Source organism: Acomys russatus, chromosome 13 (assembly GCF_903995435.1).
Source record: "Acomys russatus chromosome 13, mAcoRus1.1, whole genome shotgun sequence".
Lineage (NCBI taxonomy): Eukaryota > Metazoa > Chordata > Mammalia > Rodentia > Muridae > Acomys > Acomys russatus.
This window is the reverse complement of record NC_067149.1, coordinates 65465235-65485228: the sequence shown is the minus strand read 5'-3', so window position 1 is coordinate 65485228 and position 19994 is coordinate 65465235. Positions and strand designations below refer to the sequence as shown.

Sequence of the window (19994 nt, the reverse complement as noted above, 5' to 3'; positions counted from 1 at the left end):
AGCACCGGAGCGCGTCCTCAGCAAAGTGTCACGCATCCAGCCGGAGGGAGGACCGGTGGATGATGCAGGGCGCGGCCGGTTTCCCTGCTTTTCCAGCTCGGCCCCGCCCCTCTCTCCGGGCCCCGGCGAATTCAAACCGGGCCCCGGCGAAGGGCAGAGCACCGAGTGATCGATCGCTCCCGCCCCTCGAGCCGCCATTTTTGGAAGGTGGGAGGAGAAAAGCGGGTAGGCGCGGTGCCTGCTCCGCGGGATGCTGACTGGACTTGGCGGCTCCCTGCGGCACGCCGGGGCTAGGGCAGCAGCGCGGCTGGCCGGCGCCCTTCCTCCGGCTGCTTCTCCGGAATGAGGCCTCGGCGCCCGCGCGGGACGACTCGGCTCCTCCTCAGAGCGTGAGTGCGCCCTCCGCTGTCAGTTGGCGCGCGCTCCCGTCGCCGTCCCTCCGCGCGCTCCCGCCCCCGCCCCCACCCGCTCCCCGCTCTCGGCCGGCGCAGACTCGCTTGTTTGTTTCTGCAGGAATCCTAGGAGAGGCAGAAGCCGCCGCGATGCCGGGGAAACTGAAGGTGAAAATCGTGGCCGGTCGCCATTTGCCGGTGATGGACCGTGCCAGTGACCTGACGGATGCCTTCGTGGAGGTTTGGTTCCTGGTGCTGCCCCTCAGAGCACGGGGCGCCGAGCCCTGCCCTTCCCGTGTCCCCCCCCGGCTCCGTGGTGGGATGCCCGCCCGCTCTCAGCCCATAGGGATGTGGCCATGCCACCCGGACACGTCCCGCCGCCAGGCTCGCGGTGTCCCCGGGGTCAGGGCGCCTCTCCGACCACCTGCCAGTCCGAGGCGTGGCCGCGGAGACGCTCGCACGACCTCGTTTATGACTAGGAGGTTAAGGGCCATGGCTGCAGCAAGTCCGCGCAGCCAACCCTCAGGGGCACCCGCAGTGCCACGGTGCGACGACATCCAGCCCTTACCCCAACACTGCCTGAATCATCAGTGCAAGTCACATAGGACAGCAGCACTTTCAGCGGCTCTTGCGTGCTCTGCGAGGGAGATGAGCTGTCTCAGGGTAATTTATTGCCTTGAGGGTAGGAAGTCAATTAAGTGCCATGGATTTCAATTGCAAAATTGCTTTTTAAATCTAATGATTAGTTTAAAAGTCATGCAAATTAGCGTAGGCCTACAGCCCGGAAATTAATAACTCAGAGCTTGAAAGAAGCCAAGGAGAAATTGTAATAAAAGTTGACATGATGAGGCAGACCATTATTAGAGCAGTCATCATTTGGGCTATTAATGCTTAGGGTTCAAAGTTATATGATAGTAAATGTCTACTCAATATGTTCTTAAAGGTTCTAGAACCTAACTAACTGCAGTTCATCCTATTTTTATGGGAATTGTTTAGTTCAACTCCTTTTTCAAACAAAACAAAAAACAAACAAACAAACAAACAAAAAACAACCCACCAAACTGTTTGTTCTTGGACGAGATCTTAACAGAGATCTACAGGTAATTGCAGTTTGCATTGCCTTTGAGGCAGCCTGGAGAAAGATCCGCACAGCAGATACTAATAACTAATAGCTATCCTTGAGCTTCGTTATTGACCCATTTCTGCAGCGCCCTTCTCGGGACAGAGCTGCTAGAAGCCTCATCCCAGAGCCAGGCAGCAGAGGCCTGGGGTGGAAGTAAGGAGCCTTCCTTGTAAATGTCCACAGCCTAGCTACAGTCTGTCCTGTTACACTGTTTCTCCCTCTTCAGAGAAGGAGATGAGTGTCCCATTGAAGTATGGAAAGTCTGGAACACCCAGGGTATTTTCAGACAAAGGGAATGGCAAAGGCACAGAATGTGGTCCAGGGAGTGTTCAGGAAGGCATTTTAGGATAAGGTAGACCTGGAGTAAAACGTGGGCATTGGGAGTTGGTGGAGGGGAAGCTGGAAAGGTGGGCAGGCGTCAAACCTCACTTTTAGACTGTATTCCCTTTGTAAGCGGGAGAGGGTTTGCGGTAGAAATGAGATTTCTTTTTAAAAATTAGGTTTTCCATAGGATGGCCTGAGTGGGTATGGTAGTTTTTATTCTGAAGGTCGAGTTTCACTAAATTGCCCAGGGTTATCTTGAGATTAAAGTCCTGTCTCAAGTAAGGCATGGTATTGCATACCCTTAGTCCCTTAGCTCAGGAGGCAGAGGCAGGTGCAAATCTTGAGTTTGAGGTCAGTGAGGTCCGCATAGTTCTAAAGCTAGCCAGGGATACATAGACTCTGATCTCAAAAATAATTAAATAAAATAAAAACAAATAAGACCTTTCTGTGTCAGTGTTCTGAGTAGCTGGGATTGCAGACATATGCATCAAACAGCCCTTCCAGTAAATACCTACTGATACCTGTTCCTAGACCTGTGCTTTTCTGCGTCTAGCTAGTGTCTGTATGCTGATGAACAAGATGAATTTGGTTTCAGCTTTGAAGGAGCTTTTGTTTTGGTGACCAAGATAGACATTTAAAAAGCAAAGAACTTACTAAGTATGTGTTACAAACTAGGAGAAAATGGTTCTGAGTGCACAGGAGAACACCATTGAGAAAGATAAGGGCCGTTGATCTTAGGTTGTGTAGTCAGGGTTCATTAAGCAGACACCTGCTGGATGAGACTCATCAGCCACTGACTGTACTTTGATTTTGTGTAAAAGGACGAGGCAGAGGAGAAGCTGGAGGAGACGGGTGTGTTATGGGAATGGAGGGGTATGTAGGTGGTGAAAGGAGGGGAGCCGCATTTGGGGAAATGGTCAAGTGGGGTGATGGTGCAAGGCTTGAGAAGCTGTGGTTGACTTGGCTTTTATAGATTCAGTGGGTAACTCTTATCGAAGGACACTTTAATTGCAGTGTGTTGAATCCAGTGGAGAGTCTGTGTCCTTCAAATAGCAGGCCCACATGGTGGATTTGGTAATGGAGAGGTGGATGAATTCCAGATCTATTTTGGAAGTAGATTAGAGCATTTGTTGGTAGGTTGGAGCCAAGGACCCAGCAAAGAAGAACTAAATGGCAGTTCCTTGCTTTCTGGAGTAGCTAGGTCATTTTCTGGAACTCTGCAGGAGGGTAGGGACTGATTGAGGAGACTCAGGTTCCACCTGGGAGTGTGAGGGCTTGAGATGTCTTTTAATAGCATTTGCTAAAGAGAGTTGATTTGTGGCTACGATGCTCAGAAGAGCAGTTTGAGTTAAAAGTGAGGCCAGCTTGCTCAAGCCTGTGAGACCAAGCATGCCTTTATTATTTTCTTGGTTGAGCTGTGGATTAAATTCCATGCTGCCCACACACCCTTTAATAAAACACACACACACACACACACACACACACACACACACACACACACATTTTTTGAGACAGAGTTTTTTTTTTTGTGTGTGTGTGTGTGTGTGTGTGTAACTTAACTGTTCTGGAATTCTTGAGATTCGTCTACTTCTGCCCCCCAAGTGCTGGGAGTAAAGGTGTGCACCACCATACTTGGCTGTATATTTTGCTTTTTAAAAGTATTGTTTTGTGTATGTGTATATGACGTGTGTATGGGTGTGCGCATGCCATAGGATGAGTATAGAGGTCAGAGGACAACTTTTAGGAGTTGATTTTCTCCTGACTATTTTAGAGTTCAAATTCTTATTGTAAGGTTACGTGGCAAGTTCTTTACCTGCCGAGCTATCTAGCTGACCCCATATCACGTATTTTGAAGCCTATCTTGATGTATACTCATAGGAAATATAGTTTATCCATACTTATGATAAAGTGAGCACAGAGCTGAAGCAGTGCAGCAGTTTTTGTGCGTACTTATTTCCATGTTGAAGTACTCCTCATAAGTTGTAGTAGAAAATGCGAACTAATCAGATAGAGTGTAGTTTATGCACAAGTTGCTGGTAAAGCTGTAAAGAGTAGCCTGAACTTCAGAGGCCACCTCTAAAGACAAGCGCCTGTTTGCGTATCTCATTGTAAAATGGGTGCAATTTGGATTAAAAAGATATCTTGTGTTTTGTGGATGGTTATATTAGACTCTAGAAGGCGTCTCTACCCCTCCTTGCTCCCAGATAATTGAGACTCTGCTTTAAAGCAGAGTAACTGGGCAGGTATCAGCTCTCTAAGCTATTTTGATGTTTCCCAGCTACACACTCCGTGTTACTTGCCTTAATCAGTCCTGTCTGGGCTGCTTCAGTTCTGTCAGTCCAGCCCTGACGGCTGTGTGTTCACGCTTCATACCGTGCCATGGAACCGCCCTTCTCTGGCTCCCTCTCCTTCTGCTACATCTTCTACTTCCTCTCTCCCTCCTCTGGCCTCGTGGTCCCCCTGAGACCCTACGCCCCTGGGACCTAAGCTCCTCCTACTTCTCTTCTGCCTAGCAACTTTGTTAACTAATCCACTTTAAATTAGGTAGGGCAAGGTCTACACAACAAAGACCAGTGTACGTGGGTATGAACTCATCTACTCGACAACCAGATCTTGGAGGCCAGTAGTTAGCATAGGAATACATAGCACCAGACCAACCCCCAACATTTATTTGTGTGTGTGTGCACCCTCGTACATGTATGTGCAGGTGTACTTGTGCTGTGGTGCATGTGTGGAGTTCAGGGTGCTCTCTTCTGTCACCATGGGTTCTGAGGAAGCTCAGGTAGTCAGGCTTGCAATTCACTTTTTCCTGCTAAACTTAAGTTTTCACTGATTCTGTGATCTAACCAAATTTGCTTGAGTACTAGGTCAAGCACTGGTTCAAGTTGTGTTGGCTGAGGGGATGTCTTTCTCCTCTATGATGCGAAGACCAAGCAGTAAAGGGGGTTATTCTTGAGCAGGGAATGTTGCTCAGTGGTAAAATGTGCAAGCGCATGTTTAATTGACAGTATGGACAAAACCCCAACATTTATTTTTGCAGGAATCTCTAGGATGAATAAGATAGGGAGTTTTAATAACTGGATCTTTACATAAATGTTCATGCTATAAATTGGCTAAACTGTGCTGTCACTTTGTGTTCACCCAAGAGTCTGAGGGAGCAAGGAGAGGAAAAGAAATATATATTTATTTAATCAATATTTTCCATGTGTTTTCATGGGTAATGCATGATTATGAAATGTCCCTGCAACTCTTTTTAGAGGAAAAGCAGATTTGAACAACAAGTAAAATAATGTAAGTAGAAAATGCTTTCCCTCACTGTGGGACTCTCAGTTACAAGCCCTGCTGCTCTAAAGGAACTTGTAAGGATGTTCACTTAATTGCCGAGTAATGAACGCTCCTTCAAAGTAGACAAGACTGAAGGACTGTGGTTCTCACTAGTAGTGGCCATGGTGGTTCGAAATAAACTTTTCCCTTTTACCCATGGAGTAGCTATTTTGGTCTCTTTACTGCTCCCATTTTGTTCACCACTGTTGTGGAAAAAGAGGGCTGCAGACTTAGAACTTAAAACATTGTGTCCTGTCTTCACTGTGAGTCAGAACCCTTAAGTATATTTGGCATTCAGTGGTTTTATAATTCTAACAAACATTTTACTTCAAATATAGCAGTTTTAGGTAAATAACAATATATTGAAAATACTTAAAAGTACAGCTATGATTGGATCAGGCCTCCATATATGCAGTGAGCAGAAAACAAGAGCTGAAGGTGCGGTTAAAGCTGGGAGTGGCAGGTGCCACCTGCAGTCCCAGCCACAAGTAGAAGCCATGGGCTGTATGCTTTTTATATACAGTTTTTAAATGCCTTTCATTAGTAAAAAAACACTTGAATGTTTTTTAGCCAGTATTAAAGATTGTCAAATGAACTATTTATACTTTTAAAGTGTATTTCATTATTTATCCTTAAATAGAGTTTGTCTCTTCATAGCTGAAAATGAGAATTAAAAAGTCTTTCAGGGGGCTGGAGAGATGGCTCAGCGGTTAAGAGCACTGTCTGCTCTTCCAGAGGTCATGAGTTCAATTCCCAGCAACCACATGGTAGCTCACAGCCATCTATAATGTGATCTGATGCATATTGTTTACATAATAAATAAATCTTAAAAAAAAAAAAAGGTCTTTCAGCTTGGCTGTATTTGCGTTCTTTTAAGCATTTCATCAGAGGGTACTGAAAGGCTGACTGTTGGGACTTGTGCTGTGCCAGGTACTATTTAGTCAGTTATTTTAGGGTTCTAACAGTTATAGAAAATTCCAATGTTTAAAATTCATGCTTGTTTGCTAGACTTTTTCTTTTTTGAAATATGTTAATTTCACTTGATAACTTGTTGCACCAACACCTGTAACCACCTTTGTAGAAGAAATTTCAGATTTTTGGTGTTATGTAAGATTGTAGGTTGGAGATGCTGCCTGCCTTTTAAAGAAATTTATTAGTAATCTGTTTGATGTTGTTTAGAGTTGATTTCTTTTCTTAAAAGTTGCTGATTCTTCACTTGAAGCCACCTTGTCATTGTGCAGACTGTGTCCGTGTGTGGGAGGCAGACTGCTTTCCTGTACTGTGCTGATAGTCACCTCAACAAGTCATACTCTAGGCTATCGTTTTTATATGTAAAAGAAAATACTTTCTTAAAAAAGGAAATTGAAATACTTAGTTCTTGGTGATTTTGGGGGGATGGGGTAGGGTTCAAGACTGGGTTTCTCTGTGTAGCCTTGGTTGTCCTGGACTCACTTTGTAGACCATGCTGGCCTCAAACTCAACAGCGATCTGCCTGCCTCTGCTGGGATCACAGCCATGCACCCACTGTGCCTGCCTTCTTTGTGATATTCTTTTATTTTTTTGTGCTTGTTTTTTTGTGGTCTTGGAACTTACTCTTGTAGGGCAGTCTGGCCTCAAACTCTTGGCAGTCCTCCTGCCTCGCCTTTCTGACTGCTGGGACGATAGGCATGTACTACCCTCCCTGGCTAATTGTGACAAATTGGGGGACTTACTTCTTTACTTGGCAAATGCCTTTCTCAGATTCTTGTTTATCTTGATTTTATGATATTCTAGTAATGTGTAAAAGATTGCTGTTTTTTAAAAATATGCTTTTAAACTTTTAATCAAACTGCCTAAGTACCAAATACTTCAAACTGTAAAATTAACTAGAAAAATATGTAGAAGAAAAATTACAGTTTTGAATATTTTACTTTAAATTTCTTAGACTAAGCAGCAAGATCAGCAAGCATTGTAATCTTACCCGATGAAGCAGCATTTGTAAGTATCTGTATATACATAGCTCTGCTAAGTAAGTATTTTGTTAAAGTGACAGCCTTTAATTTCTTGGTCAAGGTTCTTGATGGTAAATGTTAGGTCCTGCTTCAGGGCGTGGCTGCCATGCCCTGCCCTCTGCCTAGGGGCGGGGCTTCCCCTCTCCGGGAGACTCACTATATAAACCAGACATTTTGGTTCCTGGGTGTGTGTGTCTGTCTGTCTGTCTCTGTCTCTCTCCCCTTTATTAGCTCATGAGCTAATTGGTGACAAAGCTATAATATATAAATGCAGGTTTATTAGAAGTGGCACGGGAGGGGGAAGGGAAGAGGGAGCTCGTGCTGGGGGTTGGGAGGGGGAGGAAAGGTGAAAGCATGGGGAGGTGTGGGAAAAAAGGAGAGAGAGAGAGAGAGAGACCCTGCAACCAAAATGTCTGGTTTATATAGTGACTCTTTGGGATAGGGGAAGCCCACCCCTAGGTAGAGGGCAGCCATGTCTGCTATGCCCTGCAGACCTAACAGTAAAGCTGAGGGAGGGCCTAAGGGTCAGCAAGGTGGTAGTGCGTAAAGGGGGCCTCTGCCGAGGACCTACACAGTGGAAGGAGAGAAACAACTCCCCAAAATTGTCTTTTGCTCTCCTCCGGTGCCCCATGACATGAGCACACAAAACAAACAAAATGTGATGTTTTGTTTTGTTTTTGTTTTTGTATGGAAAGAACCTTAAAAAACTCTAGATTGAATTCAGAAATGGAGTCAGGTTAGGGAGCCGCTTCAGGCGGCTTGATCACTTCCTTCTTTTTTTTTTCTTCCTTCTTCATGTTGGCCTTTGTGCTTTAGTGCATGCCAGCATTGCCTGTGAGCTCTCCATCCAGCTCTTTTACTGTCATTGAGGATGGGGACATAAAGTACAGTAGTTTATCACTAACCACTGTTTGCTCAGGTATGGGATCTAAAAAGTACGCACAAGGAAATTAGAAAACACAGGAACTATTAGACTTCCTTGTATTTCTAGTTTCTCTTGCGTAGGTAAGAGGGTGTCTTCTTTACCTTCTGATTTTGCTGTAGCTGTTCTCCTTCAAGAGGTCATACTGAGCCCTTCCTCAGTGCTGACATCATGATGCATGTTTCTGTTCCCTGTGGAGCTGGTTGGGTAGACCTGTAGGTGGTCCCTGTGCCTTGTCTCTTACGTGCTGACTTGGGCAGATCAACGCTTCTTCCCTTTTTTAGATTATGTTTTTTTCCCCCCTTCATTTTGTTAAGCGTCACTTTGCTTAGCTGCCACTGACATTTACTAGCCCACTCCCTTTTCTGTTTTTTGTTTTGTTTGTTTTTTTAAACAGCCTCTTGCTTTGCAGACCAGACTGGAGTTGAATTTAGAGATCTGAATCCTCTTCCTTCTGAGTCCTGGGGTGACAGGCCTGTGCCACCACTCCCAGCCTAGCATTTATGCATATTTTGATATTTACATCTCAATATTTTCTTCTTCTTCTTTTAGGTAAAATTTGGTAATACAACCTTTAAGACAGATGTGTACCTCAAGTCACTCAATCCTCAGTGGAACTCGGAGTGGTTTAAGTTTGAGGTAAGCTGGTGCCTGTCGCTGTTGTTTGCGTGTAACCCCTTTTCCTGGGAATGATAAAGTCCACTTTTCCTTTAAGTATGTTAGTTTTTCTACCTGGGAAGTGTTTCCGCTTCTGTTCATTGGGAGTATTGAACCTTTGAAGCATTACATCGTAGTTAAATATATGCTAATGCAGATGAAAAATGGGTGTCCTCCTAGGCACTATGTCCTTGCTTTCTTTGGGTTCTAGCATATACCAGATCTGCACGGCTTAGGAACAAAGTCTGTCCTTCCAGCTACTTTAGCTGCCCTACAGCTGAGGTTGATCCTCCTGCTCTGCCTCCCAACTGCTAGGATTATAGGCATCTCACACCGTGACTGCTCTTAGCCACTTTCCTAGTTTTATTTTGAGGCCAAGTCTTGCAGTATTATCTGTGCTAGCCTTGAACTGAGATCCTTCTGCCTCAGCCTCCCTTGCAGCTGGTGCCTTCTGTCCTGCTCACCTTCGTTTTTACGTACACCTCAGTAGCATTAAGTACATTTACGGTGTTTTGCAAACATTACTATTTTCAAAACTTTATTACCCTAAACAGAAACTGTACTCTTCGAGCCGTAATTTTCATTCTCTCTCTCTTTTTTCTCTTGACTCTCGTGACTTCTACATCTCCTGTTTCTTTGAATTTTCTTATGACGTAACTCATCATGCAGTTGAGGGCGACCTTGACCTTCTGGTTCTTCTGCTTCTATTGCCAGAGTTCTGGGATTACAGGCTTTTGTTTTAAGTTAATTGATTGATCGATTGATCGATTGATCGATCTATTTGTTTACGTGTAAGGTGTTTTGGCTATTACATATATGAGCACCGTGTATGTACATAGTGCCCAAGGAGGCTCAGAGAGTTAAACCTATGTCTGCTGGAAGGGCTGCCAGTGCTCTTAATCACTGAGCCTTCTCTCCAGCCCATGGCCATTTATTTTTAAATTTAACAATTTATCTTTTTATTGTTGAATTGTAGAAGTTCTTTATGTGTATGCATATTTTCTTTACATATGTATATTTATGCTAGAGATTGAGCTTAGGGCTTTGTATGTTTTATGTATTTTTAATATTTATTCCTATCATATACCACTTCCATATGTTTCTTCTGTTCAGTAGGTTTTACTTTTTTGATTTTTGTTTTTGTTTTTGTTTTCAAGACAGGGTTTCTCTGTGTGGCCCTGGCTGTCCTGGACCTCACTCTGTAGACCATGCTGACCTCGAACTCAGAGCTCTGCCTGCCTTTGCTTCCCAAGTGCTGGGATTAAAGGCGTGCACCACCACTGCCTTACTTCTTGATACTTTTATTGATGTATAGATTTTTTTAAATGAAGTTCAGTACATATAGGTCCGTGTTGCTGCTTATGCTTTTGGTATCACAAGTGCACTCACTGTGTTTTCTTTTAAGAATTTCATGGTTTCATTCTTATCTATAGGCCATTGATTAATTTTGAATTAATTTCTTTAATGGTATGAGGTTAAAAAGCTAGCTAATTTTTTTCTTGTATGTGTAGAAATTCAGGCATTTGACCCCCCCCCCCCCCCCCCCCCCCCGCTTTTTTTTTTCAAGACAAGAGTTTCTCTGTTCTGGAACTCGCTCTGTAGAACATGGTGGCCTTTGAACTCATAGAGATCTGCCTGCCTCTGCCTCCCAAGTGCTGGGATCAAAGGTGTGCACCAACCCCCTACCTGCCACCGCCCCCACCACCTGGCTTAATTCCTGTTTGTTAAGAGATATATTTCTCCATTGAAGGGCCTTAGCATTCTTTACAAGTCAAGCAGGTACTGGAGAGATGGCTTAGTGGTTAAGAGCACTGGCTGCTTTTCCAGAGGACCACTGGATACCTGGCTTTCATGTGGACAGCTCACAACTGTCTAGAGAGCTCCTGAGGATCCAGTGCTGTTTTCTGGCATCCATGGGCACTTAAAATAACTCACATATGCATGTGTACACCACACATGTGCGTGCGCGCGCGCGCGCGCGCGCGCACACACACACACACACACACACACACACGATCTTTCTAAAAAGTAAACGGAAGAGGCTCTATGTGAGGTACACTAGGAGTTAATTCTCATTGGCTGTGGTTGCTGTAGGTTGTTGGACATAGATGTGAGTCTATGGAGATGTTTGCCTGACGAAGGATGAGGGTGAATGAAGGTGGGGCAGGAGTTGAGAGTGGGATATGAGGTTTGGTAGAGAAGAGCCTGACTCTGTGGAGGGTTCTGAGATGGAAGGAGAGTGGACAGTGTTGGGGTGTGCTCATGTCCAAGAGGACCTGCACCTGGGATCTTCTCCTAGGCTTGGAAGGACGCCGCTTCTCATCTCCTCCACCAGATGTGTTTCCTGCCTCTCCTTTCTCCATCTGCATTTTGTCTTCTGTGGAGTAGTGCTCCTTTCTAGATGTCTTCTGGTGTTTGATGGCTGTCTGGAGCGCTCTCTACCCTACTCCATTCTCACGTGTTATGCCCATGATATGCTAAGTTTTTGTTGTTGTTATTGCTTTGTTTGTTTGTTTGTTTTTAGCTTTCTAGCTTCTTTGTGGTGCTCTCTGAAAAAAACATTAATTTCATGTTGTGCCTACCTATCTTCTGGCAGTGCTGCCTTTTGTCTTTGTGCACTGATTCTTGTTTAAATGTCTCAGTTACTGATATGTCCAACTCCCCTGTTGTGAGTTTTGGGGATGGGGTGATGAAGCATTGAAGAAGCTTTCACTTACAACACTGTACTGGTGCATCATGGTCCTTATGTGGTGCAGAGAATGATTCCTGTACCTTCTTTTCCTGATCCCTGCTTTGCAGTCATTGTGCAGCCTGGGTAAAGGGTAGCTCCCATGTCCTTTAAGGAAAGAAAATGAAGTGCAGCAGACTGTTGGAGGATCTGAAGGATACTGTGTTTTTTTTCTGCAAGTCTTCCAGCCTACCATGGAAAGATAAAAATCACACTGCTTTGCTCCTGGTCAATGGCAGGATTCTGATCTCTCCTTTAGTGCCAGAAAACTTACTCTACAAGAGTCAGGATGCTGTGCCATGCTAAGGTCTGATCAGAGAAAAATGGAAGTCCTATTCCTGGTACTTGCTAATTTACCCATGTCTGCACTTATGCTGCCCATTTTCAGCATCCATTTTCCTCAGTGTGTAGCCTTTCAGAGGCACACCAGGGTGGCTATAATTCTATGTTCATACAGGAAAGTCTTATGTATGTTAATATGAGCTAGCACCAATGAAAGTGGGTGATATTCTTAAATCAGTTAGTTAAGCATAAGGTTGTTTGAATATTGACATTTTGAGACACTTGCATCTTTCAGATAATACAGAGGGTATATACTGTCTTAGTCACTGCTCTTTTCTGTGAAGAGACACCATGACCAAGGCAACATTTAAAGAAGAGCACATTAACTGGGGCGAGCTTGCAGTTTCAGAGGTTCAGTCCACTATCATCCAGCAGATATGGTCCTGGAGAAGTAGCTGTGAGCCACATCATTATCCACAGGCAGAGATAGAGATAGAGATAGAGATAGAGAGAGAGAGAGAGAGAGAGAGAGAGAGAGAGAGAGAGAGAGAGAGAGGGAGAGAGACACTGAGCCTGGCATGAGCTTTCAAAACCTCAAAGCCCAGCTCAAAGCCCACCTCCCAGGGACTTCCTTCAACAAGGCCACACTTCCTAATCATTTTAACTCTTTCAAATAGTACCACTCCTGGGTGACTAAGCATTCAAATATATGGGCCTATGGGGCTCATTCTTATTCAAAGTACCACTTTCTACTCCCTGGCCCCCATAGGCTTGTAGCCATATCATAATGCAAAAATACATTCAGTCCAACTTCAAAAGTCCCCATAGTCAGCCCAGTCTCAACACTGTTTAAAAGTACAAAGTTCAAAGTCTCTTCTGAAACTCATGGCAATCTATTAACTGTTAACCCTGGTAAAATCAAGAGCAAAAAGCAGATCACATACTTTCAATATATAATGACACAGAGTAGACATCACTATTCTGAAAGGGTGGAAAGAGAACACAATGAGGAAGTACTGGACCAAAGCAAGACCTAACGCCAGCTAAACTCCAAACCCTGCATCTCCATGTCTGCTGTCAAAGCGCTGTTCAGATCTCCAGCTCCTTTCAGCTTTGTTGACTGTAACACACTTCTCTCTCTTGAGCTGGGTCCACATGTAGTCCTCAGCTCTCCTTGGCATGTATCCCACGACTCAGGTATCTCCAACTCTTGGGAATCTCCACCACAATCCAGGCTTTACCTTCGCAGCTTCATGCAGTGGCCTCTCTAGGCCTTTGTGCAAAGACCCCTGAGACATGCCTGGCTTCAGTACCTTTTCCTTAGCTGCAGATGGAGATTCTACAAACCCTTTCTTGTATCCTTGACTCTAAAGCCAGAGTGGCTGAAGCTGCCAAGTTCTTCTTGCTGTAGCTGGATCATGGCCCCCTTGTTCAAATACATTTTCACTATCTTTCTCTTTATGGATGTTTCCTTCACTGCTTCAGCTTTTCTAAATTACTTTTCACAAGTTGGAAGCTGAGACTAGTGAAGTTTTGCCCTGAGGTCACCACTTCCTTTATTCCATTTCTATAGCATCGGGCTTTTGTTTAAATGGTTTTCGAGCAGGGTTTCTCTATGGCTGTCCTGGAACTTGCTCTGTAAACCAGGCTGGATTCGAACTCACAGAGATCTGCCTGCCTTTGCCTCCCAGATACTGGGATTAAAGGTATGCACCACCACTATCTGACTTTGTTTAAACTTTTTAATCTCTTTGCATACCGGATTTTGCTCCATTACACTTCCCAGTGCTCCTTTTCTCCGGAAACTGTACATTTTATATTTTTCTTTGCTCAGCTTGCTTTTTTTCATTTATAGATCTGCACAAGAATGATCACTAATAATCACAGAAGAGAGCCAGTACTAAGCTGTCTTGAAGTCTCCTCTGCCAATGCTATTAATCCTAAAATCTTTAATTTTGCCTCAGGCAGATTGTGTGTGTGTGTGTGTGTCTGTGTGTGTCTGTGTGTGTGTGTGTGTGTGTGTGTGTGAGAGAGAGAGAGAGAGAGAGAGAGAGAGAGAGAGAGAGAGAGAGAGGGAGAGAGAGAAGGGCAGAAAGCAGTTACATTCTTTGCCAAAGAATTGCAGGATGGTCTCTAGGCCACTTACTAATATTTTTCTCTGAACCCTCTTGAGCCAGGCTGTCATAGTCTACATTGCTCTTAGAACTTCTGTCTTCCATGCTCATACAGATTAGTGTGGCCCATTAAGTCCTGCTTAAAGTGTTCAGCTGCTTTCCTAATCCAAAGTCTCAAAGTCCAGTTCCTGCCAGCAAGCAGCATGGTCAGGACTGTTGAGGTAATACCCCTCCCCATGGTACCAACAGTCTAAGTCACTGTTCTGTTGCTGTGAAGAGACAGCATGACCAAGGCAACACTTATAAAAGAAAGCACTTAATTGGGGGCTTGGTTACAGGATCCACAGGCAGAGAGAGGCAGAGGCGGGGAGACAAAGGGGGGGATGGGATGGAGGGAGGGAGGGAGGGAGAGACAGAGAGAGACAGAGATGAGTGCACCTGGCATGGACTTTTGACACCCACACACTTCCTCCAAAATGGTCATACCTCCTAATCCCTTTAATCTTTTCAAATATCATCACTCCTTGGTGACTAAGCTTTCAATGATATGAACCTACAGGGGCCATCTTTATTCAAACCAGCACTTATGCTAAGGAAGTTGAAAAGCTCCTACTAAGCCAGGCAGTGGTAGCTCATGCCTTTAATCCCAACACTTGGGAGGCAGATTTCTGAGTTCAAAGCCAGCTTAGTCTACAGAGCAAGTTCCAGGACACCCAGAGTTACACAGAGAAAGCCTGTGTTGGAAAAACAAAACAAAAAGAGCTCACAACCAATAGGGTAGTCACTTGTGGCATGGGCATAGTGAACATTGGCAGCCATTCCTAGTTATCTCCACGTGAGATGGGCCTGTCTGTCTTTCTTTCTTTCTTTTTTTCTTTCTTTCTTTCTTTCTTTCTTTCTTTCTTTCTTTCTTTCTTTCTTTCTTTCTTTTTGATTTCAATGTCAGGGTTTCTCTGTGTAGCCTTGACTGTCCTGGACTCACTTTGTAGACCAGGCTGGCCTCGAACTCACAGAGACTGCCTGCCTCTGCCTCCCACCACACCCAGCTGTGTCTGTATTTCTCAAAAGAACCACTTCGGAGTAGCTTGGCAAGGCACTCAGTCATTGAAGCTAATCTTCCTTGAAGTAACTTTTCTCCAAAGGTTCCAAAAGAATGGATCCTTAAGGAAGTTTTTTATCTAACCCAGCTCTGGGTACTAGCTGTGCTTATAACTACTTACTGGGAAATGTAGTCTTTTGGTCTGGCATATTGCTATGCAGATGAAACACCTAAACATCTAAAGTACTACTAAGGAGCCAGGCTTGTTGGCACATGTCTTCAACCCCACCACTGGGGAGGCTGAGGCAGGTAGATCTGTGAGTTAGAGGCCAGCTGGTCTACTTAGTGAATTCCAGGTTTCATAGAAAGACCCTGCCTCAAAAAATTTTACACACACACACACACACACACACACACACACACACACACACACACACATTTCTGAGGAAGTTTCTACTTTTTGCTGTTCTGGAGTTGCCTCAAGGCCTTGTGCTGTATGCTAGACAGTTTTTCTGCTGCTAGTAACTAGTGCTTGGCACTAGTTACCACACTTGTGTGTACTAATCTCTCTACCTCAGTCCTTCCAGATAACCCTAAGATTCCCTATGGTTTGGTAGTGTAGAGTTTTGTGATGCTTAAGATTTCCAAGGTTTAAGATTTAATTTCATCGTGTGCTTTCAGGTGGATGATGAAGATTTACAAGATGAACCCCTGCAGATCACAGTTCTTGACCACGATACTTACAGTGCAAACGACGCCATTGGCAAGGTGTACATTGACATCGACCCTTTGCTGTACAGTGAAGCTGCTACAGTCATCTCAGGATGGTTCCCAATTTATGACACCATCCATGGTAAGGAACTACGGTGGGAGAAAATGAAATGCAGCCTTGATTTTGTTTACCTTAGGGGCATTTGTACTATGCTGTGCTTTTAAAATAATATTTCTAAGAGATATGTTGAGAAATAGACAAGTAGCCAGGTGTTGCTGAGAGAATCGCCATTCCTCTGAACAGTTAAAATGCTGGCTGACTCCATTTGACAGACGAAGTAAATGCATTATTTAAAAGCTGTCTTGAGGGGTAGGTTTTGGCTCTGGTGAAGCATTTTCTAGCCAGCATTGTACTCTGGGACTGTCTCTAACACTGACAAGAAAAAGGAAAGAAAAAGTAAAATACAGAATAACTTATTTGAGGTCTATAATTTTTTTAAAGATTTATTTATTTATTATGTATATAGTATTCTGTCATCATGTGTGCTTGTATACCAGAAGGAGATGCCAGGTCTCATCATAGATGGCTGTGAACCACCATGTAGTTCCGGGAATTGAACCCAGGACCTCTAGAAGAGCAGCCAGTGCTCTTAACCTCTGAGCCAGCTCTCCAGTCCTGATATTCTATATTTTTAAAATATATTTTTTAACTGATTAATACTGATATTTCCTTTTTTGTTTTTGTTTGTTTTTTGAGACAGGGTTTTGCTATGTAGCCCTGACTGTCATGGACTTGCTTTGTAGATCAGGCTGGCCTTGAACTCACAGAGATCTATTTGTCTCTGCCTCTGTCTCCCTGAGTTCTGGGATTACAGGTGTGTGTGCCACCGTGCCCTGCTAATACTGATCTTTCTTTTCTGAAAAGTTCCTCAAGCCTTTTTCTAGTTTAAAGCTGGGTTCTTATCCAGAAATGATGGCTCATGCCTTTAGTCCCAGTACTTGGGAGGCTAAGTGGTTCCTGAAAGCTGTTGTGGGCTTTGTGAGTTGAGAGCTGTTTTCTTCATAGTGTAGTCTAGGCAAATCAGTGAGCTCCAGGCCCTAGGAGATCTCCTGTCTTAAAGAGGAGTGGGTGGGGAGACGGCTCAGTCATTCAAGAGCAGGAGTTCGGATCCCTACCACCCGTGTAAAAACATGGCACCTTCTGTAGCCCCAGAACTGGAGAGTAGAGACAGGAAGCTCAGGGATGCTAAAGCACTGATTATGGCCCTGGGTCAAAAGCAGTGCATAGCTGTGAGCATGAAATAGTTCCTCAACATTTTTCCCCTTTTGCTCCTTTGAGATAGGGTTCTCTGTGTAGTCCTGGTTGTCCTGGAACTCACTCAGTAGACCTGACTGACTTTGAACTCAGAGATTTGCTGGCCTTTGTCTCCCACATGTGCTGCCAGCACCAGCTAGTTTCCCAGCATTTAACCATTAAGGTTGTTTATGAATTAAAGGAGCTCTGTGTTTGAAATATCTCTTGTTTGAGTAAATTAGTAAGGGCTTTCTTTTTCTTTTCTGTCTTTCTTCCTTTCTTTTTTTTTTTTTTTTTTTTGGGGGGGCGGGGTGGTTAGCCTTAGCTGTCCTGGACTCACTTTGTAGACCAGGCTGGCCTTGAACTCACAAAAATCCTCCTGCCTTTGCCTCCCACGTGCTGGGATTACAGGCGTGCGCCGCCATGACCGGCAGTAAGGGCTTTCTTAAAAGGCCTTTCTTCATCAGTACTGAGTTGATAAGAGATCAAGACAGTCAAGAAAAGCTGTTCAGTAAATGTTTAGCTAGGCATGGATACATTTGCATGTTAAATCAGAGGCTTACGTGGATTAGGAGTGCATTCTTGTGTCATAAAGAACTGACCTGAGTCTTGCCCTTTCTTTCACTTGTTAGTTCCCGGTACTGTGTAAATTAGTAAAGTTGAATTAAGTATTAATTTCTTCTTTAAAATGAGGATGGCGCTATTGCAGGATGACCTAATGGGTTGATGTGAGCACAGTGGGCATGTAGTGGCTCATCTCCTAGGGATCAGCAAGTCTTTCCACCACTGCCATCGTCCCTTAAAAAGGGACCTTTTCAGGCACTCTTGGCTCCCGTGGATGAGCCGTCAGGTAATAGTGGACACAGTGCTTCCCTCAAGCTCTGGTGTACCACAGGGCCACTGGCAGTGAGACTGTCTAGGAAGCAAAGCTAACCTTACTTGTATGGCAGTGTATCACCTGAAGATCAGTAAGTGCATCTATTTGTGTCATGGTTTTATTGTACATTTTCTCAGCTTAGAAACTTGATTTCTCTTTTTAAATTTAGGTATCCGTGGAGAAATCAATGTTGTTGTCAAAGTAGACCTCTTCAATGATTTAAACAGATTTAGACAGTCTTCATGTGGAGTTAAATTCTTTTGCAGTAAGTAAATGCATTGCCTTGTTTAACATAAAAATTTAATAAGTTTTAAATGTGAAAAACTAATATGTAGAAGAGTTAATGGAGGAAGTATTAGAGTTTAGTTTTGATATGAGAGAGAAAAGTATTGAATTTCTAGATGTCACGTTGGCTCTATGACTTTTTATTTTGTTTTAGAGTAAATGGTGTCTAATTTTTACAAGTTTTTGGAAATTTTTGTTAGAATTTTTGTGAGGCTCCAGGACAGTGACATGTGTCCACAGCACACAGCCTGTACCCGTGAGGCCCCAGGACAGTGACGTGTGTCCACAGCACACAGCCTGTACCCGTGAGGCCCCAGGACAGTGACGTGTGTCCACAGCACACAGCCTGTACCCGTGAGGCCCCAGGACAGTGACGTGTGTCCACAGCACACAGCCTGTACCCGTGAGGCTCCAGGACAGTGAGGTGTGTCCACAGCACACAGCCTGTACCCGTGAGACCCCAGGACAGTGAGGTGTGTCCACAGCACACAGCCTGTACCTGTGAGGCCCCAGGACAGTGACGTGTGTCCACAGCACACAGCCTGTACCCGTGAGGCCCCAGGACAGTGAGGTGTGTCCACAGCACACAGCCTGTACCCGTGAGGCCCCAGGACAGTGACGTGTGTCCACAGCACACAGCCTGTACCCATGAGGCCCCAGGACAGTGAGGTGTAGTCTGCTCTGGCAACTCACGCCAGCCGTTAGAACGTTGAGCATCCCCAAGTAGTCATTATCAGCATGTGAATATGTTTCTTGAGGGATTGGTGTGGATGTTCCCCCTTTTGAGTCTGACTAGATCCTACTTAAATCCAAGATGCATTTATGTCAGTAATTCTCAAATTGATCTGTTAGTGCTATGACTACTGCACCATGGAGGCTGTCAGGAACTCAGGACTGTAGGCCTCCTCAACATGTTCAGAAAGGGACTGTAATGTGAGATGGAAAGACATTCTGTCTTTTATGTTAGTATCAGCTTGACAACGTTCATTTTGTTTTTATAAACTGAGATTTATTTTTCACTGGTTCAAATTCATGTGGTACTATGTGATATTTTGATTTTTCTATTTAATGTCTATAGCTATTCTCTGAATCGTAAAAGTACAGTTTATATTTGCTATTCTTATGTGAGAAAAGTAAGAGCCCTCATGACAGGAAATTATTTTTAGGATAAAACAGATCCTAAAGATTCTTTGAGAACTGTTAACAGCAGCATTGAATTATAGAGGAGACAGTGTTGCATTTTAAAACAAAAAAACTACACGTATACTCTTTCTTTTTTGCTTAGATGTGTATTTTGTAAAATTTTGTTTGGCTTTGTGATTTATTAAAGAATAACAAATAATTTGTTTTAACAGCAACATCTATTCCAAAGTGCTACAGAGCTGTGGTAATCCATGGGTTTGTGGAAGAGCTGGTGGTCAATGAGGACCCCGAGTACCAATGGATCGATCGAATTCGTACACCCAGGGCTTCCAATGAAGCCAGACAGAGACTCATTTCTTTAATGTCAGGTATCCTAGTTAAGCAACTTTACTCTTGGTTGACTTAGTCTTAAGTTTTTCATTTTCCTTTCACATGGTACATGAAAATTAGCAACAAAGGCCATTTTTAAGTGTTGATTCCTTACCCTAGGCACCATCCCATTGAACCATTGAACACTTTTAACAAGTAGAGATCTGAATCAGATTGTGTGTGTGTGTGTGTGTGTGTATGCTTGTGAACATAACATGTGGACACACAGGTGTGTGCATGGTTGTGGAGGCCAGAGAACAACTTCAGGTATTATATCGAGCACTGTGTTTTTTTTTTTTTTTTTTTAATGTAATAATAATAAAAAAATCTTCCTGAAACAGGATTTTGCTCTGGTCTGGAATGCACCAGGCTAGTTTGACTGGTTAGTTGATCTCCAGAAATCTACGTCCTAAGTGTTC

General features: G+C 44.0%; 1 protein-coding gene across 18 annotated transcripts in view; it reads left to right on the top strand.

The window, feature by feature from the left end:
• Window positions 1-218: 218 nt before the first annotated feature.
• C2cd5 (C2 calcium dependent domain containing 5) overlaps window positions 219-19994 on the top strand; it is an 83483-nt gene continuing 63707 nt past the window's right edge. For 14 of the 18 annotated variants that reach the window (XM_051155555.1, XM_051155557.1, XM_051155554.1 and 11 more), the window contains exons 1-6: window positions 223-389; window positions 514-632; window positions 8629-8715; window positions 15578-15749; window positions 17948-18043; window positions 19419-19574. In XM_051155555.1, the coding sequence (XP_051011512.1) occupies window positions 543-632; window positions 8629-8715; window positions 15578-15749; window positions 17948-18043; window positions 19419-19574 (601 nt within the window). In that variant the 5' untranslated portion in view covers window positions 223-389; window positions 514-542. Of the gene's footprint in view, window positions 390-513; window positions 633-8628; window positions 8716-15577; window positions 15750-17947; window positions 18044-19418; window positions 19575-19994 lie in introns of all 18 variants that reach the window. The other 4 variants (XM_051155549.1, XM_051155548.1, XM_051155556.1 and 1 more) reach the window with 2 other exon arrangements.